General features: G+C 47.4%; 2 protein-coding genes across 4 annotated transcripts in view; one reads left to right on the top strand and one right to left on the bottom strand.

Annotated features, from left to right (window-relative positions):
* The window catches only part of ANXA11 (annexin A11), a 59,032-nt gene extending 51,830 nt beyond the window's left edge, over positions 1-7,202 (top strand). For all 3 annotated transcript variants that reach the window (XM_063101773.1, XM_063101775.1, XM_063101774.1), the window contains 4 exons: positions 1,226-1,321; positions 2,397-2,455; positions 2,648-2,770; positions 6,454-7,202. In XM_063101773.1, coding sequence (XP_062957843.1) covers positions 1,226-1,321; positions 2,397-2,455; positions 2,648-2,770; positions 6,454-6,513 — 338 coding nt within the window. In that variant the 3' untranslated portion in view covers positions 6,514-7,202. The remainder of the gene's footprint in view (positions 1-1,225; positions 1,322-2,396; positions 2,456-2,647; positions 2,771-6,453) is intronic.
* An 8,373-nt stretch (positions 7,203-15,575) lies between these two features.
* PLAC9 (placenta associated 9) lies at positions 15,576-26,593 on the bottom strand. Its single transcript, XM_063103298.1, has 4 exons — positions 26,200-26,593; positions 17,537-17,634; positions 16,310-16,433; positions 15,576-15,752 (listed from the first exon to the last, which is right to left on the bottom strand). Exons 1-4 carry the CDS (start codon positions 26,261-26,263, stop codon positions 15,742-15,744), a joined length of 297 nt encoding a protein of 98 aa, XP_062959368.1. The 5' UTR covers positions 26,264-26,593; the 3' UTR covers positions 15,576-15,741.
* Between the last annotated feature and the right edge of the window lie 963 nt (positions 26,594-27,556).

The following is a 27,556-nucleotide window of genomic DNA, read 5'->3' as shown; positions in this document are numbered from 1 at the left end:
GAACATGTTTTCATCTTAATCATTATTTTATTTGTGCTTTTTTTTTTTTTGGCGGCTGGCTTGTACGGAGATCCACTGCGCTGTGACTGACTGAGCCAACCCGCTAGCCTTCAATCATTAGTTTCATGAGTATAGAACATACAAGTATCACATCAAACCCACGGTGTCACAAATACTGTTACTTAGGAGTAAAGAGTAGCTGATTTGAATAAATGCTGAGACAGACACAGATGTAGTAGGAACCACGACTTTGAGATGCCAGAGACACAAGTTTGGAGAAACTGACAGAAACTGAGACCCAGACTGGGGAAGAAGAGATTTATATTCAAGTTCAGAGCTAGAGTTAGGACCCAGGTCTTTACTGTGCCACCTGTCACTCCTGTGGGTGCTCTGCTTGTCCTAAGTAAAGCTAGAGGGGCACCAGCAGAGAGCCCAGCTGGCTGTGGCTGGCTGGGCCTTAGCTAACAGTCAGATTGAGAAAGACAGGACTGATGTGTGAAATAACAGAGAAGGAGTGGGGTGGACAGGAAGTGCAGGGGATTTGAGAAGAGAGGGGACACTGTTAGTGCTGGGGGAGTGGGTCCTGGAGGGAGGATTAAGGTGCAGTTTGGGTAGGCAGATTGGCGAGGGCAGTCCTAGTAAGGGATCTGCCTAATTAAGGGGCATCGGGCTGTGCTTGTGACTTGTGACAAGTCTGGCTCCCTGAGAGCTGGGCAGGCATGGTAGGTGGGGCTGTCCAGGGCACTGGGAACAGAGTGAGAGAGGTAGGCTCCCAGAGGGGCAGAGGTCTCCTCACATGTGTCCTGTCTGTCAGCTTGGGCTGCTGTGACAAAATGCCACAGATTGGGTGGCTTAAGCAACAGAAGTTAGTGTTCTTACAGTTCTGTAGGCTAGGAGTCCAGTGTCAAGGTGCTGGCAGCATTGGTTCCTTCTAAGGCCTCTCTTCCTGGCTATAGACAGCCTCCTTCCCAGTGTGTCCTCATGCAGTCTTTTCTCTTGTTTGTGCACATCCCTGATATGTCTTTGGTGTGTCCTAATTTCTCCTCCTAAGCACACCAGTTAGATTGGCCCACCCTGATGGCCTTGTTTTAACTTAATTACTTCTTTAAAGATCTTATCTCTAAATACAGTTATATTCTGAGGTATGTGGGGCTAGGATTTTAATATATGGATTTGGGGAGCATGCAATTCAGTCCTTAACATAGCCCTCCTGCCTTCCCACTAGTTTTCAATGAGTATCAGAGAATGACGGGTCGAGACATTGAGAAGAGCATCTGTCGGGAGATGTCTGGGGATCTGGAGCATGGCATGCTGGCTGTGGGTAAGTGTCTTGGGCTTGCCTTTCCTGCCCACCCTCTGAGGGCTAGTGTGTAATGTTGGTTTTGAGGGTACTCACCCATCCTCTGTTTGAAGGGCGGTATCGTAAAAGAACCACAGGATCCAAGATTGCTAAATTGAGTGTGATGGGAAATCATGCTGCTTCCCAGATCACTGCGTATGTAGTTGAATCCACAACTGTCCTGACGTGTGCTGTTTATATTTCCAGCGCAGCCCTGGAGAAGGGAGCTGCGGTGTGGGTATTAGTGGGAGAGCATCCAACTGCTCTCCCGGAGGAAGATGACTCATATCCTGACAAGTTTCCTCTAAAAATACGTCCCTGCAGGCAGTTGTCAGATGTCTGTGATGGAAACATGTGAAAGGGTTTTTACTTGCAACAGCAAAAGAGGCCCATGCTAAAGGAAAGCTGGCGTAGTTCCCGGGACAATGGTGTGTTTCTTATAGTGCCTGTGTCCTCTGAAGCTGGACCTCACGCCCTTACTGATTCTGGGTCCTTCCCCGTGTGTGGGCTTGGGTCCCCATTCTGCAGCCCTCACAGCCCTTCTATACTCACTTGGGAAAGTGAGTTTGCCCATTTTTTCACTGTGCTTTTCTTGGTGCTTTCTGGAATCTTCATTTCCCCATGTGTCCCCATAGGTTTCGTGGCCTGAGAACCCTAGGGAGGTGCTCATTCTGCTCAGCCACCCTTTCTCCATGAGGGTCATGGCATCCCCACTTTGCCCCTCCCACTTGAGCAGCACCATGGTCCTCATCGCCACCCATGTTTCTTCCCCACACAGCTCACAGTGTATTAAACTCTGGCCCCCCTGGTTCTTGATCCTTTTGCCATGGTTGCCAGGGAACAGGTGGGGTTGGTGTCCAGGCTCTGTGTTGTTTCTATTCCAAAGAGCTGGAGCCAAGATCATGGGATAATTGAGCCTGGAGGAGGAGGAGGAGAGGAAGACAGATGCGGTGATGGGATTGACCTCTACGCCTCCTAAGAGGACTCTTGTGTGCTCCATGCCCTTCAGGCTGCAAGTTTTCTCAGATCTAGTTACGCTGTGTTTCTCTTCCTCCAGTGAAATGCCTCAAGAACACCCCAGCCTTCTTTGCTGAAAGACTCAACAAGGCCATGAAGGTGAGTAACTCCATGTGCAGAGGGTCCAGGTCAGGGATGCCTTGTCCCTTCCTGTGACTAAGGGTAGAAAGCATGAGGGAGAGCCACACCTCAGCTAAGAGGTCTGAGGACTCAGGGGTGAGAGGGGACCAGAGGGCCCCAGGGGGGAGGCCTGTTGCTTATACTCTTGGGTGGACTCTGGACTCTCTTTAGGGACTAGGAACAAAGGACCGGACCCTGATTCGCATCATGGTGTCTCGCAGCGAGATCGACCTCCTGGACATCAGATTGGAGTATAAGCGGATGTATGGCAAGTCGTTGTACCACGACATCACGGTATGGGCCCTCTGGGGGCTGACTGGCTGCCTCTTTGCATCTCAATCACCTGTGGACCTCCCTGGTCTCCCACTCTCCCTCCTTGAACATCCATGTGTGCCTCTTGTACTGTGCATGGAAGTCTTGTTTAGGGACCTCAGACTTGTTCTCTTCAAAAGCTACTTGTTCATCCAGTTGCCCCCAATCAGATTGTAAGCTCCTAAGGGCAGGGTGGGTCTTGACCCAGCTGTGACCTCACCCTGCATCCCCCAGCATGCTGCTCAGTGTCTACCCAATGACATCAGAGAAGACTCAGGACCTCCTGCACCTGGGGCCTGATCTTCAGAGTCCTGCCACTCTGTGAGTCTGTTATCCACCAATGAGAACTCATGTCCTGAAATAAATAGTCAACACTAGTGACTGTCCTATCACTGTGTGCCAGAGCCGTGCTGACAGCACGTATGCTTGTCTGGGTGGCCTGATACTTTAATTCTGAACCTTCATGAACCTTGAAATCGAAGTCACAGGACCAGGTCCTGAGTTCAGACTCACTAGCATTTGATGTTGTCGGGCATGTCATCAAGAGAAGCTGATCTCCAATTCCCTGGCTGGAAAATGATGCTGTTGATAGCAGAGAAGTAGTAATTAGCTAATTTCTAATCATTTCCTTCTACCCTACACTCATTGAAGGCAAGGCCTATGTCTTCTTCCAGATGTCACAAGCCTGCTGGCACACAGGGAATCCTCTGCAAATAATTGTTAGTTCTCTACTCTCAGCAGCAGTGAGTATAGTAGTCTCTGACAGAGTGGGGATCTGTGGGAACTGGGAGGCTTGAATAATAACGGTATCTGCCATTGGATGGTCATATAAGAGGAGATTAAGTTTCCTGACCTGAGTAGGACACAACATTGCATTATAACCCCAATCTAATGCAACATAACATGCACTGAGGAAAGAACAATATTGGTTAGCCCTGGGTGTTAGTTTTTAGGCTGACCTTAAATTTTTTTTGTGGTTATTTTTAAAATTTTGATAATTGGGGTGAATGCAGCTTTTTGTTTGTTTTTATTTTTGTTTTTTCAAAATCTCTTTAATTTTATTAAGATGTATTTTTACAAATTAAATTTTTATTTTATTTTAGAATTTATTTTATTTTTGGCCACAAAACAAGTCTTAATACATTTAAAAAGACTAAGATCATAGAAAATAATAGAAAATATGTTCTCTGACCACAATAACAGAAGGAAATTTAGAAAACTCACAAATGTGTGGAAATTAAACAACACTCTCCTAAATAAACAATGGGTAAAAAGAAAAATCACAGAGAAATTAGAGAATACTTTGAGAGAAAAATCAAAGTGCAACATATCAAAATTTATAGGATGAAGGGCTCATGCAGTGCTTAGAAGAAAATTTATACTTGTAAGTACCTTTGTTAGAAATAAGAAACATCTCAAATTAATAATGTAAACTTCTACCTTAAGAAAATAGAAAATGAAGAGCAAACTAAACCAAAAACAAGTATAAGTAAGAAATAACAAAGATTACAGCAGAAATGTATTAGTCTGTTTTGTGTTACTATAACAGAAATACCTGAGACTGGGTAATTTATAAAGAACAGAGGCTGCGTCTGGCATGGGCCTCAGGCTGCTTCTACTCATGGTGGAAAGCGACAGACAGCTGGTGGGTAGAAACAGATCATATGGCGAGAGGAAGCAAGAGAGAGAGAGGGGAGGTGCTGGGGTCCTTTAAACAACCAGCTCTCGTGGGAACTAATACAGTGAGAACTTACTACCGCTCCTCCCCCAGGGAGAGCATTAATCCATTCATGAGGGATCCGCCCCCATGACTCAAACAGCTTCCAGAGCACTGCCATGTTGGGGATCAAATTTCCACATGAGTTTTGGTGGGGACAACACATCCAAACTCCATCAATAGAGAAAAACACCAAAACCGAAAGTTGATTCTTTAAAAAGATCAACAAAATTCGCAAACCTTTATCTAGACTGACCAAGGAAAAGAAAAGGAAGACTGAAATTACTAAAATCAGAAATAAAGCAGGGGCATTATTACCTCGTCATTATGGTTTTCTGTGATGGTTAAGATTTAGTTTCTTTCTCCTGCTTGTTTGCATTTTTGTTCTACCAGTGGGTTTTGTTCTTTCCTGTGTATTCATGGTAGTGATTATTGTTTTTCAGATTCCAGATGCAGGATTCCCTTGAGGATTTCTTGTAGGGCTGGTTGTGTGGTGGTGAACTCCTGCAGTTTTTGTTTGTCTGGAAGATACACTATTTTCCCCTTGTTTCTGAAGGATAGCCTTGCTGGGTATAGTATTCTTGGCTGGCAGTTTTTTCTTTTAGTATTTTGAATATATCATCCCATTTTCTTCTGGCAAGTTTCTGTTGAGAAGTCTGCTGTTAGTCTGATAGGGGTCTGCTGTTAGTCCCTTATAGGTGACTGGATGCTTTTCTCTTGCTTCTTTTAAGATTGTCTCTCTGTCTTTGAGCTTTGCCAGTTTGACTATAATGTGTCTTGGAGAAGATATTTTGGGGTTGAATCTGTTTGAGGATCTTTGAGTCTCCTGGATCTGAATGTCTGTGTCTCTCCCTGTACCTGGGAAGTTTTCTGTTGTTATTTCATCGAATAGGTTTTTCATGCCTTGTCCTTTCTACTCCCCTGCTGGAACACTGATTCCAATGTTTGTGTACGTAAGGTTGTCTGCTACATCTCTTAGATTTTCTTCATTTTTTAAAATTCTTTTTTCCTTTTTTTGGTCTGCCTGGGTTATTAAGAAAAGACTATCTTCAAGATCAGAAATTCTTTCTTCTGCTTGTTGTAGCCTGCTGCTTATGCTATAGGTTGTGTTTTTTATTTCATTGAGTCAATCTTCCAGTTCCGTGAGTTCTGCTACATTCTTTTTTAAGGTTTTAATCTCTTATAAATTTCCTCTTTAATATCCTGGATTTTTTTTCCCATTTCATTATATTGTCTAACAGAGTATTCTCATGTCTCAAATGAATTTCCTTAAGATTGTTGCTTGGAATTCCTTTTCTGTTATTTCAGGGGTTTCTGGCTCTATAGGGTCTGGTATTTGAGAATTACTGTATACTTTTGGTGGTGTCACATTTTTTTGGATTTTTGTATTTCTAGTCGCTATGCTGGTCGGGTCATCTGGTAGAGCAGTTGTTTCTTCTATTATTCTAGAGTGGGCGTTGGAGAGAGAGACGTCCTCTTCTTTTTCTGGTCTCCACTGGTGATTCTGCATGTGATGTCGCAGCTGAGTGTCGGGCAGGTTGCCTGCATGGTGGCTGTGGCTACTGCTGTGGCGTCAGGCCACTTTTGCAGCAGCTGTGGCTGTGGTAGGCCACCCAACTCAAAAGTGATGTTTTCAATGTGCTCTCTCGCCTGCTTCTGGGCAGGGGCATGGCCACTCTCGGCTTCTTGCTTAGGACCATGGGCATTACTGTCTTGCTTGCTTCTGAGCAGAGAGCAGCTTTTTGTTTTTTAATGGGGTCATGGAGAAGACTGAACTTCACTGTTCAGCATCTGTGCTTCCTGCTCCAGGACCAGTGGGGTGGGAAGCTTCCCTAGGATGGGGTCTGCCTCTCTCTACAGGTGCATTGGGCAGAAGAAAATCTGGGTCCAGAAGGCCGAAAGTCACTGGGTCTCCCTTAACCGATGTCTTCCTTGTTTCTGTGTCCAGGGAGACACTTCTGGGGATTACCGGAAGATTCTGCTGAAGATCTGTGGTGGCAACGACTGAGCAGTGACTGTGGGCTTACTTCTGCCCACCTGCCAGCAACAGCGATGCCAGGAAAAGGCCAAAAGAATGTCTGTTTCTAACAAATCCACAAAATAGACCCCAAGGTGTGCTCTTCTCCGTCTGCCCCTCCCGATCCATGCATTGTGCTGAAGGACCTGGGTGCGTCTAACTCCCGCAGGATGCCTTCCCCCTTCCCTCACAGCCCCTTGCTGCTACAGTAGATGTTTTATTTCCTGACTTGTGTAGTCATTCACCGTTGGTTGCGGCTAAGACTCTTGGCTTCTTTTCAGTTGTATATTTTTATTTGGCAGCATGCTTTCTTTTTTTTATAGTCATTGCCAGACAGATACATGCAAGTCTGTTTGCTACGTACACATTTCTGGTGAGAGTGATTGGGCAGGTGGAGCATCATGTCCTCACTGAGGAGAAAAAAGGAGGGCCTTTAAGTGTAAACGCTGCGTTGCGTGAGAATGTGTCACGAGCTTTGTTATTGCCAAACACTCCTTTCTAGAAAAAAAAAAGACAAAGTCATCTGTTCCATCTTCCATGCAAAACCACGAGAACAAAGCCAGTTCCCTGTCAGTGACAGGGCTTCTTGTAATTTGGAATGTGCCTTAAACCTGAATGTCTGTAGCCAAAAGCTGTGTCCAAATTAAAGTCAGCCAGTTCTGGAACATTCTGGAAATGTCTTCCTGGTACCAGTTTGTTTTCTTCTGCTTCATGATTCTGCCCTGTGGCTCAGAGGTCCCAGCCTTCCTACCAGTGAAAATTCACATAACTCTTGAGAAATTTGTGCTCAGGAATCCCTGAGCATAAGCTAATTTATAGGGACTGAGTTATAAGGACATAAGTAGGGAGGCTCCCAAAATCCATGCTGGGGGACTAGACACTAGAAAGGTGCAGGGATCTTGGTCAGGTGCAGGTGCAGTGAAGTCCATTGAGGGTCAGGTAGGAAGTATGGTTCTTCACCCAGGTCCTGAAGAAGGGGCATGGGTTGGAAGGTGTGTGCATAATTTCTGGGTAGGCCTTTCAGCAGGGGGCCAGAGAGGCATGAAGCCAGCATCTTCCCTCAAGGAGCCTCTAGTCTTAAGGGTTCTCCTGGCTCTGGTCCCTGGAGGGCCCTCTGCTCCTGGGCTGGTAGTGTTAGGAGCTGGGAGTCCAGAGGAACAAAGTTTCACTGTATCATGTTCAAAAGCCCAGAGCTTGCCTTGCTGGTCAGGGGTCTCCACTCCCTTTCTGACCTCCTGTGTTGAAAAGTTTAGAAAGGAGAGAATTCAGAGAGACTAGGTAGGGTAGGTCAAGCCTGCTGGGCCCTGGCAAGGGCCCTGGGGAGTGGCTTTTCTGTAGAGTAGATATCTGCTTGGGGGTACTTTCCTGACTCCTCACTGCACCTAACCACAGTGAGCAGAGGGATGACACCCAAGGGGCGTGGAGTAGCCGTGATCTGAGCACTCTCCTAGTTTACAACCTATCTTCTTGAACCAAAGGTTGGTGCAGGCACTGGGCTTGGTGGCAGGTCCTGGTCAACACGTCAGCTCTGCTTCAGTTTCTATGCCTGGAGCCTCTTTAGCTGCAGCAGTCCTGCCCGAGCTGAGGTCCTACCTCTGCTGGTCTCCCAAGAAATCCCTCCCCTAGGGCAGGCCCCTTGCCAGGTGGGGCCTATCTGAGGGGATGGACTGTGTGGCATTATACAATTTGCCATGGACTCAGGTTGACCCTGGTGGCCTGAGCTGTGACTGCCTAGAACCAATATGTTGTGATGTGACTGTGCACATTCTGTGACATTACTTTGCTGTGATATCTGCACCAGAGGTCTCAGCCTGGTGCCCAGCAGGCAGTATTGAGCCTCTAGATGTATTTACTTTGATCCCCAAGAAGTCTTTCCACAAATAAAAATTTGTTGCCACCATACTGGCTAGCCACAAAAACAAAAACCAAAAATAAATATGTTGCCAATATTTAAACATTGAAAGATTTCATATATTTAAAAATCTGGGGAGCTGGCTGGTTAGTGGTGCTGATGACACCAGGGTCAAGAGTTTGGATCCCTGTACTGGCTAGCCGCTACCCGCCCTCAGCCCCACACCACCGTGACTCGGGAGAGCCCAAGGTGCTTCCTGCGGCAGCTCGGTGGTTGTCGCTGGGCTGGTTGTGGGTGTTGTGGGGGCATGGTTGAGTCGCTAGAGCCCCGCTGCCCCAGCTCAGGGGAGCCCAAGCACCACCTGCAGCGGCTCGCCCACCACTCCTGATTGTTCACACCAAGTCCATGTTACCTACTTGACCCCTGCAGGCCTTTGAATTTGAGACCTCTGGCACACTTGGGGACCACCTGTGTTCATCCTGGATCTGGTTTTCTCTGGTTTCCTGTGCCTCTGGTTGCCCTCTTGGTTATGCCCAAGGGATCCCCCCATGGTATAAGTATGGGCTGGAGGACTGCATAAATTCCTCATTGAGATCTCCCCAGAGGCAAAGGCACCTACTGTCTTCTTAAGTCCGTGGGAGATTGGGATCAACCCTGTTGGTTACACTCAGGACAGAAATGGGGAGGAAGATGTGACCTTATGGGTCATCTTTCTGGGAGACAGCTACACTGGGTCCTTTCCTGCCTCCTGGAGATGTTAGTCCAGCCCAGTCTGTGCCACACATCTATCACACTTCTAAAATAGCAACTAGAGGGTGAAGCACGAGATGCATTCCCGGAATGAACTTTCAGCAGCTGTGGAGGCATTGAAAAGAAAACTGTGTGTTAGGGGCAGGGCTGGGACTAGGGTGAGGTGCATGAGGCAAAACTGCTATTCTACTTGTTCATCAGTTGCCCCCAAACATTGTAAGCTATGAGGGCAGGGTGGTCTTGACACCTTGCTGTCAACTGTACCCTGCATCCCCTGCTCACTCACTGCTCAGTAGCTGGGTGGGGGCGTCCACCCAGTGGCATCAGAGAAGACTCAAGTCTCCCTCACCTTGGGCCTCGTGCAAAATTTAAGGAAGGAACCTTGGAGTGCTCACCTTGTGGGTGGGTAGACAATACTGAAGTGTTGGTTCTCAAACTAGTGTGCATCAGGATCATCTGGGCAGCTTGCTAAAGAGCAGGTTTATGGGCCCCACCCTTGCAGATTCTGAGCAGGTGTGGGGACTAGGAAGCTCCATCTGTAACCTGCTACAATCTGATGCTTCCTGAGACTAGGGGTGTTCATGCAGAGGACAGGTGAGCAGATGGCAAGGTGTGCTCAGATTTCGGTCAGGGTGTAAGAAAGGATGAGGCACTTCTAGCTTTTGGAAGAGAGATCTGAAAGATGAAACTTTGCAGGTTTCTGTGGTCAAAGTAATGGCTAAATGCCACGCTTTGTCCATCCTCTGTTGGCCTGGGCAGAGAGTTATAATCCTAGCCTAGGACTTGATCCCTTATTTGTGCTGTAGGTTCTTTCCTGCCCTGGGTGATAGGGAGTGAAGTGAGATCTGGAAACAGAAATCAAGCTAAATTCATTTCCCCAGGCAGATAAAGACTTACATTTTTACCCCATCAAACCTGAAAGTTCTCTCTGCCTGTGTTCCTCTAAGCGACAGGGATGTCATTACTCAGTCCTTCACTTGGCCTCATACAGGCAGCCCTCTCAGTAAAGGAATCAGGTACGCATTCCCAGATCCTGCTCCTTGGAAAGCTGCTCCTTGGCCTGAGCCTGCTTCCTTCTCAACAGTAAGAGCTGATGTGTTCCTGAGAAGAAAGAGCTCTGGTCTGGGAGTCAACTACCCCTATTTTGATGTCAGCTCAGCCACAGATTTGTCATGTGATCCTGGACAAACCACTTCCCCTCTTTGGGTCTTTGTAAAATGAGGGGTAGACTAGATCAGAGCTTCTTAAACTTTAATGTGGTCATCAAGAATGGTAAAGTAGGGAACTCCAAAAGTCTGTCCCTCCACAAAAGTAGCAAATAAGCTGTCAAGAACTGTCAGAATCAACTTTATTGGAACTCTGGAAACTAATTGGAAGTTTACAGCAGCCAGGCTTAAGTAAAAAACAAATCAACCTGAATCCAATAAGAGCTTTGTTGCATTTTGCTAGCCTCAGCCCCATTTCCCACTCCCCAGCTTGGCAACAGCATGGAAAACAATATCCCACATTCCCTGTAGGGGTTCCTAGTACTGGAGGTAGCAGAATGGACCTTATTCTCAAGAATTATGGATTTTAAAGTTTTGATCTGTCAGGTTCCTCCCTGAAAGTCTGGCTGAAGTGACTTACTTTTATTTTGCCTAATTTGGAACACTTCCAGGGTGAAGGTGGCAACCCAGGAGGACATTTCAAGGCCAACATATTAGCCACTGATGCCTGGGGGAAGGGATAACAGTTGGGGCAAACAGGAGACAAAACTTGTGGAGGAAAGGCTGGGGAATGCAGTGCTTTGGGAGGCTTTGAATAGCTCCCACATATTCCTGGGAATCTAGAAAGCCACACACATGCCCAGGGCTGGGCACATGTTTACTAAAGAGAAGGCCCTAAGCTCTCAACACTGGCTGACCAGAGCAGAAAGTACACAAGAATTGAAGGCTAAGGCAGAGTGATTAACTGCCTGGCTGAGTGTCAGAAGTGTGCCCCAACACACATACAACGTATCTGTAAAGACTGAGAAGTTCTTGTTATTGTTTTTCCAGGTGTTTAAGGAAATCCATTGAATCACTAGCTGAACACTAAGCTGACCAGAGACTGTAGGGGCCACACTTGACAAGAATACAAACTTAAAAAAATTGGTTAATAAAAGTCACTAAACGAGCTACAACAAATACAATGAGTGGCAACAACAAACTTGGAGTGCGGAGGGGCAGAGAATTTTATTTCTCGAGTTGCCACATTATAGTGTTCAAAATATTCAGTGTTCAACAAAAATTATGAGGCATGCAAAGAAATAATAAAGTATGGCTCATACACAGAAAACAAATCTGTTAATAGAAACTGAGGAAAGCCCAGACACTGGACTTACCAAAGGCTTTAAATCAATTGCCTTAAAAAAGTTCAAAGAGCAAAAGGAAACCATGAACAAACTAAAGAAAACCAGGAGAATGGTGTCTGTCTCACCAAATAGGGAATATCTATAAGGAGATAGAAATTATAAAAAGGAACCAAACAAATTCTGGAATCGAAAAGTACAATAACAAACAAAAAATTTACAAGAGCAGATTTGAGAAGGCAGAAGAATCAGCAAACTTTAAAACAGGTCAATGGGGCTGGCTGGATGGCTCAGCTGGTTAGAACATGGTGCTGATAACACCAAGGTCCAAGGTTCTGTCTCTGTACTGGCCAGCTGTCAGCAAACAATAACAACAAAAAGGTAGGCCAATAGAAATTACCCAGACTGAAAAGAAAGAAAAAGAAAAGTTAACAGAGCCTAAGAGACCTGTGAAACACTAAGTTTACCAACATATGCAATGAAAATCACAGAAGAGGAGAAAGTACGAGAAAAATTTGAAGAAACAATGGCTGAAAACAGGAAGCTCAGTGAATTATAAGTAGGATAAACTCAAAACCACATTTAGATACACTATAATAACCGAACTGTCCAACGACAAAGGCTTTTGACAGAACCCTGAAAGCAGCAAGAGAGAAGCAACTTAGATTAACAGCCAATTTTGCATCAGAAATCATGGAGATCAGAAGGCGGTGGGATGACATGTTCAATGTGCTGAAAGTAAAGTCATGTCAATCAAGAATCCTATATCTGGCAAAATATTCTTCAAAAATGAAGGAGAAATTAAGACATCCTGAATAAACAAAAACTGAGGAAATCTGTTGCTAGCAGACCTGCCCTACAAGAGTTGCTAAAGAAAGTCCTTCAAGCTGAGCTGAAAGGATACTGGACAGTAACTCAAATTCGGATGAAGAAATAAAGAACGCTCATAAAGGTTATTACATAGGTAAATATAAAAGTCAGTATTAATGTATTTTTTTTGTTTATAACTCCTCTTTTTTTCTGTATGATTTAAAAGGCAACTACACCAAACAATAATTATAACTATGTTGATAGTCATAAAATGTATAAAGATGTGATTTGTGACAATAACAATAAAAGAGCAGATGATGGAGCTATATAGGAACAAAGTTCTTGTATACTATTGAAACTTGGTGTTAATTCAGACTAGATTGTTATAAAATAAGATGTTAATTGTAATACCAGTAAAACAACCAAGAAAATAACTAAAAAATAGACAGTAAAAGAAATGAGAAGGGAATCAAAATGGTACATTTGAAATCATCTATAACAAAATATAGTAGTAATAGAATTGAGGAGCAATTCATATTACTTTAGTAATCAATATTATCAGTAGTTACTTCAAATGCAAATGTAATAAACTCTCCAATTAAAAGGCAGAGATTGGCAGAACAAATTAAGACACATGTTACAAGAGACAAAGAAGAAAACATTACATTCTGGTAAAATGGTCAGTCTATCAAGATATAGCAATTAAAAACATGTATCCACATAACAACAAAGCCCCAGAGAGTTGGAAACAAAAATTGATAGAATTGAAGAGAGGGATAGTTTAAAAATAACAATTGGAGACTTTAACATCCCACTTTCTCTATTGAATAGAACGATTAGACAAAAGATGAACAATGAAACAGAATACTTGAACAACACTGTAAACCAACTAGACCTAACAGACCTGTAGAACACTCCACCCAACAACAGAATAAAAATTCTTCTCAAGTGCACATGGAAAACTCTCCATATAGACCATAGAACAATCTAAATTTTTTTTAAAAGTTTGACCACAATGAAATGAAATTAGAGATCAACAATGGATGGAAATCTGGAAAATTTACAAATCTGTAAGAATTAAGCAACACACTCTTTAAGAAAAATCAGTAGGCCAAAGAAGAAATCACAAGAGAAGCCAGGAAATACTTCGAGATTAATGAAAATAAAATCATAACATACCAAAACTTATGGGATACAGTGCAAGCAGTGGCCAGGGGAAATTTATAGCTATAAATGCCTACGTTAAAAAATAAAAAAGACTGAAATGAATAACTAACCTTACACTTTAAGGAATTAGAAAACAAAGAGAAAACTAAATCCTCAGCAACCAAAAGGAAAGAAATAATAAAGGTTAGAGTGTAGATAAATAGAGAATGCAAAAACAATAGAATCAATGAAACAAACAAAAAAAATGGTTCTTTGAAAATATCAACAAAATTGACAAACCTTTAGCTAGACACACACACACACACACACACACACACACACACACACACAGAGAGAGAGAGAGGAATCAATTATTAAAAAATCAAGAATGAAAATGGGGACATTACTAACAACCTTACAGAAATAGGAGAAAGGATAAAAAAATATTATAAACAATCATATACCAACATATTAGATAACCTAGGTGAAATGGACAAATTCCTAGGAACACACAAATTACCAAAATTGACTCAAGAAGAAATAGAAAATCTGAATAGATCTATAACAAGTAAAGAGATTAAATCAGTGATCTAAAACCTCCCTACAAAGAAAAGTCCAGGACCAGATGGCTTCACTGGTGAATTTCTATTTGTGTGTGTGTGAGTGGTGGCTGGCTGGTACTGGGATTTGAACCTTTGATCATGGTGATTTAACTGCACTCTAACCAACTGAGCTAAGCAGCGAGCCCTTTTTCACTGGTGCATTCTATTAAACATTTAAAAAAGTGACACCAGTCCTCCTCAAACTCTTTGGGGGGAGGGCGGAGAAACACTTCCTAATGCATTACAGGAGATGAGTGTTACCCTCGTACCAAAGCCAGACAAAGACATCACAGGAAAAGAAAACTAAAGACCAATGTCCACTCTGAAGATAAATGTGAAAATCCTCCACAGAATGCTAGCAAACCAAATTCAGCAGTATACTATGAGGATTATATTCCATAACCAAGTGGGATTTATCCCAGGAATATAAAGGTCATTCAATATACACAAATCAATCAATGTAATACATGCTAGTAATAAAAGGGGGAAAAACACATGATCATCTCAATCAATGCAGAAAAAGCATTTGAAACACCCAACACCTTTTCATGATAAAAACCACTCAAGGAACTAAGAAAAGAAGGGAAATTTCTCAACCTGTTAGAGGGCATCTATGAAAAGCCCATACTTAACATTGCTGGTGGGAATGTAAAATGGTACAGCTGCAATGCAAAGCAGTGATGATTCTTCAAAAAGTTAAACATAGAGTTCCCATTTGACTCGGCAATTTCATTCCCAGGTATAGACCCAAGAGAAGCAGAAATATGTCCACACAAAAACTTGCACATGAATGTCCATAGCAGCATTATTCATAATAGCCCCAAAGTGCAAACAACCCGAATGCCCATGAATTGTTGAACGGATGAGTAATGTGATCCATCCGTACAATGGAACATTATTTAGCCATAAAAAGGAATGAGGTACTGATACATGACACATCATGAATTAACCTTGAAAACATCGTGCTCAGTGAAAGAGGCCAGACACAAAAGGTCACGTACCGCATGATTCCATTTATATGAAATGTCCAGAGTAGGCAAGTCCATAGAGACGGGAACATTAGTGGTTTCCAGGGTGCTGGTTGGAGGGGAGTGAGAAGTAATTGCTGAATGGATACAGGGGTTCTTTTTGGGTGATGAAAATGTACTGGAATTAGACAATCGTGATGACTGCACAACATCGTGAACGTACTTGAAGCCACTGAATTTGTACAGCTTAAAATGGTTAAAATGGTGAATCTTATACTGTGTGAGTTTTACCCCAATAGAATTTTTTTTCCTTTTTCTTTTTTTTAATGGGCACATGAATCACCTGGAGAATCTCGTTAAAAAGCAGATTCTGATTGGGGAGGTCTGGGTGGGGTCTGGACTCCACGTTTCTGACAAGCTCCCAGGTGGTTCTGTGGCTGCTGCTCGTCTAGGGCCACATCTCAAAGGGCTTGTCCACTGTGTCCCGTCAGGGTTCTGGGCATTGGGAGCCTTGCCTGTGAGAACCAACCCCTGTCCTGTCTGAGCCTGGAGGGGGATGCGGGGGCCTCCGGGCGGGGAGCAGATGGAGAAGGGGCTGTGGTCATAGGGGTCCTTCTGTCAGCAGACAGAGAGGACCAAAGGAGTAGCTTTTATTTCACACAAATCTGGGGAGGAAAGCGAGGAGACAGGGCTCTGTTCTCAGAGGGACGCTGTCCTGCAGGAGTGTTGCCTCCAGCTGCTGGGCTCTCCCACCTCCGGTGCTCAGAAGCCATCTGAAAGAGAGGGGCGACCTGGGAGTCAGCTAGCAGGGGTGCTGATGGGTCCTTCGTCTCAGTGGGGGCTGGCAGCTTCCTTCCCTCCCTTCCCAGTCCGTTGGGAACCCCTGTGCCCTGGAACACAGGGCTTAAGGAGGGAGCAGGTGGCCATCCCACCACTGCCTGCCCCGTGATGGATGCCAGTCTTCCCTGAGGGGGTTTTGGGGTGGAAGAGGAGTAGATCCTCAGAAGGGAGGTAAAAAGAGCTGAGGAGCTGTGAGATGTGATAAAGTTCAGTGAAGGAGGCAGCTCTTCCGAATCAGGGCTGTGCTGAGAGTGCGTCTCAGGTGAACGGGGCCAGCCCTTCCAGAAGCCCTGACCTGACACTGGGCCGCAGCAACCCCAGGGTGGAGGGTGGGCCAAGGGGTGTCTTCCATGTCTGTCCCAAGGAGGGGCTGGAGCCTCTCCCTGCTTGTCCAGGCTACACTGTGCAGTGGACCAGCCATCCTCTGTCCTGCTTGCCCGGCCCCACATGACAGAGGCCCAGAGGCTGTCCTGCCACCTGAACTGCTCACCGTCTCCAAGGAGGTCGGGGGTTGGGCTGAAGGGTCCCGGGGGTAGGTTCCAGGCCAGCTCCTCCAGCAGGCCCAGGAGGCCTTTCACCTCCGCTTCTAGGTGCTCCACCGTCTTCTCCACCGTCTAGAGCAGGAGGGGGACAAAGTCAAGGACAAGAGTGGTGCCAAGTTCTGCGTCATCAGCCACATCCTAAGCTGGTCCAGCAGCGTGCGGTGGGGAGAGAACTGGGTGCCGTGGGACCTGGGTGCTGCTTGTCAGGCTCTGCCCCTACCTGGCTCAGTTTCCCCAGATGGCAGTACCCTAGGGGGCTCTGTAAGGCCCCTCATGGTTCTGGCACTCGGTGGGTTCACTTGGTCACAGGTTTGGCATGGAGCAACTTGAATACTTTTCTCCCTTTGAGACTTTGCACCCTGTACCGCACGTTCCTTTTGTTGCCCCGCCCCCTGGTGGCATCTCTGCCAAATAACAGGTTTGAAATTTTGAAATTTTCTTTATTCAGGGTTAGCAATTTTTTTGTGCCATGGATCCCTTTGGCAGTCTGGTGAAGCCTACAGACTAACTCTCAGAATAATAATTTAAATGTAAAAAACAAAACAGGATTACCAAGGACACTAATTGCATTAAAATATTATTCAAGCGTAAAAAATTAAATTTTTTGATATAATACCATATGTACTTATTAACTCACTAAATAACATGATATATATCGGGCTTAACAATTACTGTCACTCTGGCACAAAGAGGAGTGTAAATGATATGTTAAGATATTTATAACAACTATAACAGGATTAAATAATCTGTGATTTCTATTGATTATGAAGTCATAGTATTGTTAATACTGCTGTGGCTTGCTGTCTGTATTTATAATGGAGGGGAATGCTAAATTCCAACTAAAGGTCTGTGACAATAAAAATATTATTTTTTCCCCCACAAAAGTTTATGGACCCAAGTTACAAACTGTGGGTATGTGACAATCACGGTGACTGAATTTCCACCTTGCCTTCCAGTAATTATGCACAGATCTCTGGCTGTGTGTAAGCAAGGCCCCAGGGGAGGCAGGTTCTTTTAGGACAGATAGGGCAGGGGGATGTTTAACTGGTGGCCAGGGGGCAGGACCGGCCTGGATTTCCTGACATTCCAAAGCAAGGTTGCATCTGTGCCCAAAAAAGTCATCAGCTTGGCGAATGGTTCTGAAGCTGCATACCTTCCCAAATCACCCTTATTACCTCCTCGATGACGTCTAAATGGCTTTGGACAGCCATGTGTCTGTCACACCCTGTGTTCCAAGCTGGGTCTCCTTGGGAGGGATTGAAGGGTTCGGCAGCTGTGGGGAAATAAGTCTTGTCACTGTGGGGCCCTTGGTTTCCCAGTAACACCAGAGACCCCTGTAAAACACTGGGCTCAAGTGAGGTGGGTCCTGAAAACAGCCACAGGAGTGCCAGAGGAATGCTCAGGTGTGGGTCAGTGTGCAAGTGTGACCACCCCAATCACTCACCTGTCTCTGTGGCCACAGTCACCTATGGACCCAGGTGACGCCTCAACTGGGGAAGGTCAGGAAGGGAGGAACGTTCTCTCCTGGTTTCAGCCAGGGAGAACTGCCTGTGCAAAGACAGAGAGGCAAGAAGCAACGTGGCTTCTTGTAGAAACCCTCCAGGGAGCTTGGAGCAGTTGGAAAATACAGGTTGGAGGGAGATGAGACTGGAGAGGTGAATCCTGGAAATGAAACCAAGGGCCTTTATCCCAGGGCCTTAATAAACCAATTATGATGTTTACTTGGGGGTTTATGCAACAGAAGAGCCACAGAGTCGTACATGAATTTCTAAAATACAGAGAATGCACTGGGAGAACATGTCTTCGAAGACAGGAGGTTACTGCAGTAATCAGGGTAAGAAGTGATGAAGGAGGGGCTGGCGGGTTAGCTCAGCTGGTTAGAGCACAGCCTTATAACACCAAGGTCACGGGTTCGGATCCCTGTACTGGCCAGCTGCCACACACACACACAAAAAGCGATGAAGAAGTGATGAACCTAGGCAGCAGCTTAGGAATAGAGAGGACGAAAATGAGTGGAGATTGATTCGTTCAAACATAACTGGTGCCATTTTAGGCAAGGCCAAGCACAAAATGGCCCCAGCCCCTCCCCCCTTCCCTTTATGAGAAACCTCATGATTTCTGAGAAACAGAAACCCTTTTGCTTCCACAAGGATGCAGTTCTCCACCCTGGTCGTGCAGCTTCTCCATTAATATAATGCCCCTCCTTGATTGTACCAGCCAGCCCTTGGCACCCTGTATAAGCTCTCACCCCCACACCTGGTGCTGTCCTCCCATTTTGAGGGCAGCCCCAGCTGCCCTACTTTTGAGTGCAGCCCAGCAGATTCTTTTCCTTTAATAAAGCTTGATCAGTACCTGGCGTCTCGGCTCACTTTCTTTCAGAGATGTTTTAGCAGCAGCATTGACACTGGGGACCAGTGAGTAAGAGCTGACATCTGATGAGTGCTTACTGTGCACCACGAGGTGTGCTGAGCAAATGTGCTAACTCAGTCAGCCTCTCCAACAACCTGTTGTTGTCCCCAATTTACATACTGGGAAACTGACCCCCAGAAGGGTGAGACAGTATGTCCAAAGTCACACCAGACGTCTTAGAGCCCTGGCTCTGAGCTCAGGTTTCAGAGTTGGTGGCTCTGAGATGCGTGTGGGACTTCAGAGTTGGCCGGAACCTTGGAGAATGCTGATACTCAGGAAGGAGGGTGCTGTCCCAGAGGTCAAGAGGCCAAGAGCTTTGCAGATTCTACCGAGCATGAAAAGGTCAGCTTGCCTGCAGCAACAGGGAGGTCTAGCAAGGTCAGGACTGAGAAACAGAGCAACATGATAGTCACTGCTAAATTCCACACAGCACACTTTGCCGAGTGGTGGGGCAAAGTGGAGTTGAGATGGTGGTGGGACGAGAGGGGCGGGTGAGTTCAGGGCTGAGAACATAGATCCTGGAGAACTTTTGCGCACAGCTTGGCCGTGCAGGAAAGGAGGTCAGATAACAAGGTCTGGAGAAGTGTTGATCGTTGTCTTTCATTTTCTTAAAAGCTGGAAAACACAGCCGTACTTACAGGCTGGGAACAGGAAGACAGGAGAACTGAAGGGGAGGCATTTCCCAGAGAGATGGGAGGCCGTGGAAGAGACGGGGTAGGGGCAATGCATGGACGAAGAGAGGGGACACAGCAAAGGGGGCAACATAACCTTCTACTTAAAGGCCAACACGTTGAGTTCCCACCTGAAGCCTCTATTTACTATCTGAAGTAAGAGTGTAATCGGCTGCTGAAAACCCATGTAGGGAGGAGAGCTGGTGGTTAGCTTTTCAGGAATTCTGTGAGTGGATTGTTAAACAGTCATTAAAATGCGGCCATGGTAAGAATATTTACACTGACACCACCATAGTCAGCAAATACTCTTTGTTTGTTTTCTGAGTCAGTCTATCAGCGCACCACTGGGTAGGGTACCTGAGTAGAGAGAGGATTAAAAGGGGATGCAGAGAATGAGGGGGGTGGTGTGGGAGGACCATGCAGGGTGAGCTGGCCCCAGTGAGGAAGCCTAGAAGCGCCAGCCACCCCCCAGCAGCACTCAGCAAAGACACGGGCGGAATGGAGCTGCAACCTGGGGTCTGCAGGACGAGTGTGGTGGGGTCAAGGAGCCCAGGAACTGCGACTTGACCAGCAAGGGACTGAACAGACGAGCTCTGAAGTCTACTTGGATAAGGAAGGAAATGAAGCCAAGAAAAGGGCCAATAAATAGAAATGGGGGTGCTGAAGGGACCAGAGGTCTTGATGAGGTCGTGGTGGCAACAGAAGGCACAAGTGGTCATGGGTATTGCAAGCTTAGCTTTTAGAGATGGAGCAGCTTCAGATGGTGACATTCTCAAGGCTGTGGCCATGGCCATGGGCATCTGATATAGAGTTGGGGGAAGAGCTACTGGACTTGAGGTCCATAATGCAAAACGCTTGTAACTGTCAGGCCTCGGTGCTGGACGGGTTAGCCAAAGGTACATTTACAGTTGCCGAGAAGGCTGGCAGGCTCTAGGTAAGATCGGAGACTGCTTTGCTGCTGAGAATGTGTAACCCTGAGGGTGAGATAGGGTGACCCCCACTTTCATAACATATGAAATTCGCTTCTGTGAAACTGCTTGCTGTGTGACAAGGTAGATGGATTAAGTTTAAATAGTGTTTGAATTGCTTAGAAAACGTTGTTTGAAAATCCCCCTCAGCTCTTCAGCCCCCTTGATAGAAGTTAAAAACTAAATATTAGCCTGCACTTAGAGAAGTTTGAATTTTGCTTGCTGTTTCCCACCCAAGCTGCCCCTGAGAGATTAACTGGCTTCTTTCAGCTTCTGTTATCAGCTTGTGCTAGGCCTCCCCAACCCCCCTCCTCATGCCAGGAGGGTGTGTGTGTATATGTGTGACTATTTGATAATTTTAACTGTGTGACTAATGTAAAAATGTACCCTTTTTTTTTTTTTTTTTTGTGACTGATAAGGGTATCATAACCTTTGGCTTGGTGTCACCCGCACTGCGCTCAGCCAGTGAACGCACCGGCCATCCTTATATAGGATCCGAACCCGTGGCCTCGGCGCTGAGCGCCGCTGTGCTCCCAGCGCCGCACCCTCCCGAGTGAGCCACAGGGTAGGCCCTAAAAATGTACCTTTTAAAAGACCCTCTAAACTTCAAGTCAGGGCTGCTCTCTTCTGAGACTTTCTTGGAGGGACAGTCACTGGCCAGCCAATAAAGACCCAATTTGGATTCCAAATTTTGACTCATTTGTCTCAGCTGAAATGGGAGCAGTCAGCCTGGAAAGACTTCAAGGAGGTAGGCAGGGCTGTTCTCCTGCACAGGGCAGGCTGTCCTGGGAAGAGGGGCTCTGTGCTCATGTGAGTGTGTGTACACGCACACGCTCTACAGGCTCTGCCTCTCCCAGTCCCTAACTACTCTTGCCCTCACAGCCTACCCCTAGCTTAGGCCAACAGGAAGCAGTGCGACCCTGCTGGCCAAGTGGAAATCTGCCAGCTTCAGAAGTCACGAACAGCATGAATCTGCTCCTCTCCATTGGTCTAAAACACCCTGTTTTCTACGTGTCTGTGATGAGGTCTAACTTGGCTCCAAAACCCTCCAGGGAAAAGGCTGGGCTGAGGACACTCTCCACAATCGCACAGCACTAATCCCTCACCTCTGAACAGAACTGTGCTCTGCGCATCACGGAACAACTGTCCACGAGCTCGTCCAGGCCTCGGAGGAGCTCAGTGAGAGGGGAAGCCTGGAGCAGGGCCTCACAGCCACCCCGCACGGCCTGCTCCTGCCCGTGGCTCCTTGCCACAGTGCCACTGGCCTGAGTGCACTATGGCAGAGCACCCACTGGAGACCCCAGTTCTCAGCCTGGTTCGCCACTAACTGGCATGGGCCTGTGGAATTTCTTCTCCTCCCTAAGCCTCTGCTGCCTCTTAGGGTGGGGCGGGCCTGAGACACTGCTCATCCCTCATTCTCCTGTCTTCAGAGCCTGCTGACAGGTCTCAAAAATTAGCGACAAGGACAGAACCAGGGTGAGGAAAGGAGAAGTTTCTTCTTGGACCAGAAGCTCCCGTAAGGCAAGAACTGGGCACCTTCCATGCCCACAAGTGTGCATGCATATGCGTGCGCGTGCGCACACACACACACACACACACACACACACACACACACACACACACACACACACAGACGGCTGCAGGAAGCTCAAGCAAGAGAAGTGGGAAAGGCTGAAGGGTTATCACAATGAACCCTGAACAGACAAGGCTGTGGCTCCCCAGGGTTCCTTTCCTCACTTCCTTCCCTCCTGCTCTCCCTGCCCTGCCAGCTGGGAAAAAGACCTCCTTGGATGCTGGGTTGTTTTCTCTGGCCTGCCTCCTGCTCGGGGCCTGACGTGCACCCTGGATGGGGGCCATGGGTGGAGCAGCATCCTGCGCTGGGGAGAGCAGGCTGCAGCTGGAGCCCAGAGGCCTGGGGGCAGGCACTGGCTAGCTGCTCCAGTTAATGACACGCAGGCACTGGGTGTGTCCCCTCCCACTTACAGACCTTACAGGGAGACCTTTTGTATCCAGGACCCAAACAATAAGAAAGCGGCCACAACAACTCAAATGATTTCTGCACACTGGTTGGTGAGAAGTACTTTCTCAGTGCTGACTCTGAAGTGCTGCTGTCCCTTCTGAGTCATCAAAGTCCCACCCTGCTTTGACCAGCAACACTGGCCACTTGGGGGTTAATTATATTTGACCATATTTAATATAACAGAATAATAAATTTTACCATATCCAATATCTGTATAAAAATTTGCTATTCATTCAAAACCATAAGTGGTTTTAAAATTTTTCTTTTAAAGCTGCATAATACTATTTTCAAATGATTATATGAAGAACTCCATATTTTGTTCGGGGAGGGATGTGTCCTTCTTCCCTGGTCTTTGACCATTTCCAGATCTGCCTTGAGTATCACTCTGAGAACCTACCGATGTCATTCCAATACATTCAGTATCTGGTTAAGTTAGTATTGTACTTGGGATGCAAGCTAAGCTGCTATAACAAACAGCCTCCCTCAGGGGGTTAGCGAGTAATTGGTAAAGGGTCACAAAGAACGATTACATTGTGTAATGACGAATGTACTAATTATCCTGATTTGATCACCATGTATTGTACCCAGGTATTGATATTCAACTCTGTACCCCACAAATACATATAATCAATTATATTTCAATTTAAAAAAAGAGCCCCTTTCAATTATACTCCTTTTTTTTTTTTGGTGCCTTTTTTGTGACCAGCACTCAGCCAGTGAGTGCACCGGCCATTCCTACACAGGATCCGAACCCGCGGCGGGAGCGTCACCACGCTCCCAGCGCCGCACTCTCCCGAGTGCGCCACAGGCTCGGCCCTCAATTATACTCTTCTTTATTTCTCTCTTCTATATCAGTTCAGAGGTAGACTGGCTGGTGGTGAGGGCTGGCAGGCAGTTCTGCTCCTTGGGGCCATCTGGGAACCCAGATTACTCCTGTCTTGGAACACTGTGTTTTTTAACCCACTGAACTATAATGTACTAACACACTCTAAAAACCCCAGGATGCTGAGAAGGTCTAAAAAGCCATTCAAGGGTTGGCTGCTTAGCTCAGTTGGTTAGAGTGTGGCCTTGTTAACACTAAGGTCAAGGGTTCGGGTCCCAGTACCAGCCAGCTGCATTTAAAAAAAAATTAATTAATTAAAAAAGTCCATTTGGGATAAACCTTGCTGTGTGTGCTATGGAACGAACACAAGCTTGCACGTTGGATATGCAGTCCCATTCCACTACTTTCTGGCGCTGTGCCCTCCGCTTCTCACTCAGCGTCCTCCTCTATAAGGGATCTGCTCTGCTCTGTCTACCTTGCAGGACTGCTGTGTTGATCAAAGGAGATCCTGCATTTGAAGATGCCTTGGGAGTGCCAAGTGACATGCAAATGCCACATAGGGGTATTTACTAGGCGGGGAGACCAAGGCTCAGGAAAATGAAAGCACTGAGCAAGTAAGTCACTGAAGCTCAAACCAGGACACTCTCTACATGAGGTTAGTGCTCTCTGCTAGATCACTCTGACCAGGGCTCCTCCAGATGGAGAGGTGTCTGCTCTAGGACTAAGCCCTTGCAGGGAGTCAGATGGTGCAAGGGTCCAAGGAATGCTTGGCATGGGCTTCTCAACAAGGACACAAAAGGCTCAGCCCTGACCCGGCTCTCTGGGTTCTCTGTTATAGGCCAATACCACTTGCTGGATCCCTGGTTTCTTTACCTTTAGAATGGGCATAGCTATACTCTATATTCCAAGCCACTATTGATTTGTGATCACTTATCACGTGCCAAGCTTTTTGTGGAGAGTTTACTTGGGAGATCTCATTTAATTTTATCTGTGAGGTCAGTACTCTTATCTGTACCCCTACTGCTTATTTATTTATTTATTTATTTTTTCAAATCAGAAAAGCAAAGATCGAAGAGGTCAAGGTTGAATAATATGACCAAGATTACACAGCTAGTAGGTTGTGGCAACAGGATCTGAATCCGACCTGCCTCACACTGTCTATACTGTGTCCCAGTGGTGGTGTGACTTCGTGTAAGTCAAGGGCCTCCCACCTGGAGGCTTCAGTTGCCACCTCTGTAAAATGAGGGGTTGGACAGGTATGGGGCAAAGGTAATCTATACACATGACACATTTGTTGCTGTCTCAAGACCTACAAGAACCCAAATGTGCACCTTGGATCAAACTGTCTAAATAATGTTTAAAAACAGCTTTAAATTAAAGTGTATGTACCAGTTGTGGAGCCACTTAAAGCCACTTATGGGCGGGCTGCCAGCTCCTCCCCCAGGCACTGCCTCAGTGACCTCAGCTCCCAGGTCTGGGGCCGAGCTGGCGGGAGAGTAAAAGGGAGGGAGGGAAAAGGGAGAACAGGAACTGTGGGCCGGGCTCTGTGCTGGGTAGAGTCCCCACCACTCTTCACACAGCCTTGTAACAGGTGGAGAAACTGAGGCTCAGAGAGACCAATGGAGAGCATGAGAGAACTGGTGTGGAAGCACGTTTCCTGCTGGGCACTGCCTCTCTCACCCAGTCCCTGAAGACAGCCCTGCAGGGTGGGTGTCATGCTCCCCAATTTACAGAGGAGGAAACAGCCTCAAAGAGGTGAAGGACTTACCCAAGGTAGGGGCTCCCCAGGATCAGGGCCGGCCTGGGTCCTTTCTCCTGGTGCTCACTCCCACAGTACACTGGACCCCAAAAATGACTCTTCTATCTTAGCACAGGGCACTTCTGCCTGGGTGGTGACAAGGGCCTGACTGAGGGGGCAGGAGGCTTGGATGCTTGGTGAGGGCTCTGTCTTGGCACAACTGTGAGACTGAGTGTTCCCCTCACCTGGACAACTGGGACGAGCAATCGCTGTTCCCTGGGTAAACGGGAATGTGGCCTGAGAACTGCAAAGTGCTGTGCAATGTGCAGGGTCGTGGGGTCGTGGAAAGAGCATCTTCGTGCACAGTCCTGGGCTGTAGCCCAGTAAGTCACCCTATCTGAGTCTCACCTGTGAAGAAGCAGCATTAAGAATGCTGGTGGGGGGTGGGGGACAGTGCCAGGCAAGGAACCCAGCTAATGGAGCACCCAGATGGCTCTCCCTCCTGCACCCCTCCCCGCCCCAACGCAGCTCAGGCCCTCAGGGAAGCTCCCTGGAAAGCTGGCCCCTGGAGGCTGGCCTCCTCACCCAGACTGTAGAAGTCCCTCTGGCCACCTGGCAAGTGAAGCAGTGGCCTTTCTCCTGGGGTCGCCTGCCTGGCTCCCGAATGGCTGTGCTGGACCAGGCCTGGGCCATGCGCCCTTCCGAGCTCAGCTTCCAGTGCAATGCCCTGTAAAGCCAGCCCTGGCTGCCTCTGCAGGCCCCTGGGGTGGAGCCGGCCCGGGGGCTGCCCGACCCTGCAGACGCGACCTCCCAGCCCAGGTCCTTGCCTCTGCCTCTGCCACCAGCTGCGCCCTTGACCTCGGTTCCCTGTCTCTCCGCTTCTCTCAACGCCCCATCCTCTCTCCTCCTTCCTCTTGCCACTTCACCTCCTCTTTTTCTTTCTGTCCTGGTTCCTGCCCGATTATCTTCAGCTCTTTCTGTCTCAGCCTCTCTTTCTCGTTTCCTTGTCCCCTCTCCCCTTTTCTCTCTGTTCCTGTCTCCGTCTGCCCGCCCTTGTCTGTGTCTTTCTCTCTGCGCCCCTCTTTTCTCCCCGTCTCTCCCCTCCTGGCATCTGTCTCCCCCTTCCTCCCTCGGTCTCTCCCGTGCTCATTCCTACTTCGCCAGCGCTGGTGTCTCCGGCCCCGGGTCCCCTGCCCTTGCCCCACTCACCGGCCGAGGCGCCCGCGGCGCGGAGCAGGACGAGCCCGGCCAGCGCGCACAGCAGGGGCCGCATGGTGCGGGCGGCCGGCCCGGAGGAAGCGCTCGCCGTCCGCGCCCGAGTTCCTGGGCGGCCCCGGGCTCTCCGACTCCAGCGAACCGCCCCCTCCAGAGGCGCCTCGGCGCCCTGCGGCCAGCGCGGAGCCCAGAGACCCCGCGGGCGGACGGCGCCTGCCAGCCCGAGCGCCCGCCAGGAAGGGGCCGCCGCGGACCCCGCGCCTCCCGGGCCCGGGCGCAGAAGCGCGGCGAGCGCGTGAGGGGACGGGCCCAGGCGGCCGCCTCGGGGGCCAGGCGTTCGGGGTGAGCCCCTTTCCCAGACGCGCAGGCTGAACCCCTGCCTCCCCGGGGCCTGGCAGCTTTGCTGCGTCTGCCTCCCACACGGAGTCACTGATTGCACCGCCCGGTGTCTGGCCCCGGGACGGAGACTCAGAGGTGGGGTCTGCCTGCTGCAGAAACTCACGGTTCTGGTAAAGGAGGAACCGCGATGTTAAAAGATACTTTCAAGAAAAGGTGAAATCATGACTCCCACCAGATATAAAATGAGCAAGGGCTGAAGATTTTATTTAACTCATTATGAACGAGGAAACGAGTAAGATGTTACAGCCGGTCCAAAGAAGAGACGCAGAGCTAGAATACTGACATGGATGTGCAAATGAGGCCTAACTAGCTTTTTGCACACAGTGAGGATGGGATCAGGTCAACCTATAACAGGTAAAATCTGCGAATCTATAGACCAGAATTATTTTGCATCGCTCTCAGTTATCTACAATTTCAAACTTGTAAAATAATTTAAAGACAAGGAACCCAAAGAGAATCAAAAACAGAGGGTTCTGCAGATGCAAAAGCCGGGTACTAGTGTTAGGAAGATTCTGGGGGAGGAGGAAGGGAAATAATTCACATATTGTGTCTGTCCTTGAGGAGTTCAAGGTCTCGTAACCATCACAATATTAATAAATGGCAGCTAAGCTTCGATCGATTCACTTCTACACATACCACCTCTCTGATCTTCACTGCATCTGCAGAAGGGCCACATTATTACACCCATGCTGCAGATCAAGAAACTGAGGCTCAGAGAGGTTAAGAACCTGTGTGATAGTCACACAGCTGGTGTAATGTGGAGTCAGCCTTTGGATCTAATTACGCTAAAACTCCTTTTTCTTTCTGTCCTCGTTCATATCCATTTATGTCCAAAGCCTCTTTCTGCCTCAGCTTCTCTTTTTCTCTTTTTATTTCCTCTCTCTCCTTTCTCTCTTTGTTCCTCTCTCTTCTTTTATGCTGCCTCTGTAGCCCGGTCCTCACACTGATATTC

This window comes from Cynocephalus volans, chromosome 7 (assembly GCF_027409185.1).
Source record: "Cynocephalus volans isolate mCynVol1 chromosome 7, mCynVol1.pri, whole genome shotgun sequence".
Taxonomy (NCBI): Eukaryota; Metazoa; Chordata; class Mammalia; order Dermoptera; family Cynocephalidae; genus Cynocephalus; species Cynocephalus volans.
Note: the sequence above shows the minus strand (reverse complement) of the source record. Positions and strands in the feature narration are given on the sequence as shown.

Coding starts and splice junctions, on each gene's coding strand:
- PLAC9 (XM_063103298.1), bottom strand. CDS start 26,263: ATGCGGCCCCTGCTGTGCGCGCTGGCCGGGCTCGTCCTGCTCCGCGCC. Junction 17,635..26,199: donor CGCCGCGGGCGCCTCGGCCG/GTGAGTGGGGCA, acceptor ATTTCCCCACAG/CTGCCGAACCCTTCAATCCC. Junction 16,434..17,536: donor ATTTAGACGTCATCGAGGAG/GTAATAAGGGTG, acceptor CTCCTGCTCTAG/ACGGTGGAGAAGACGGTGGA.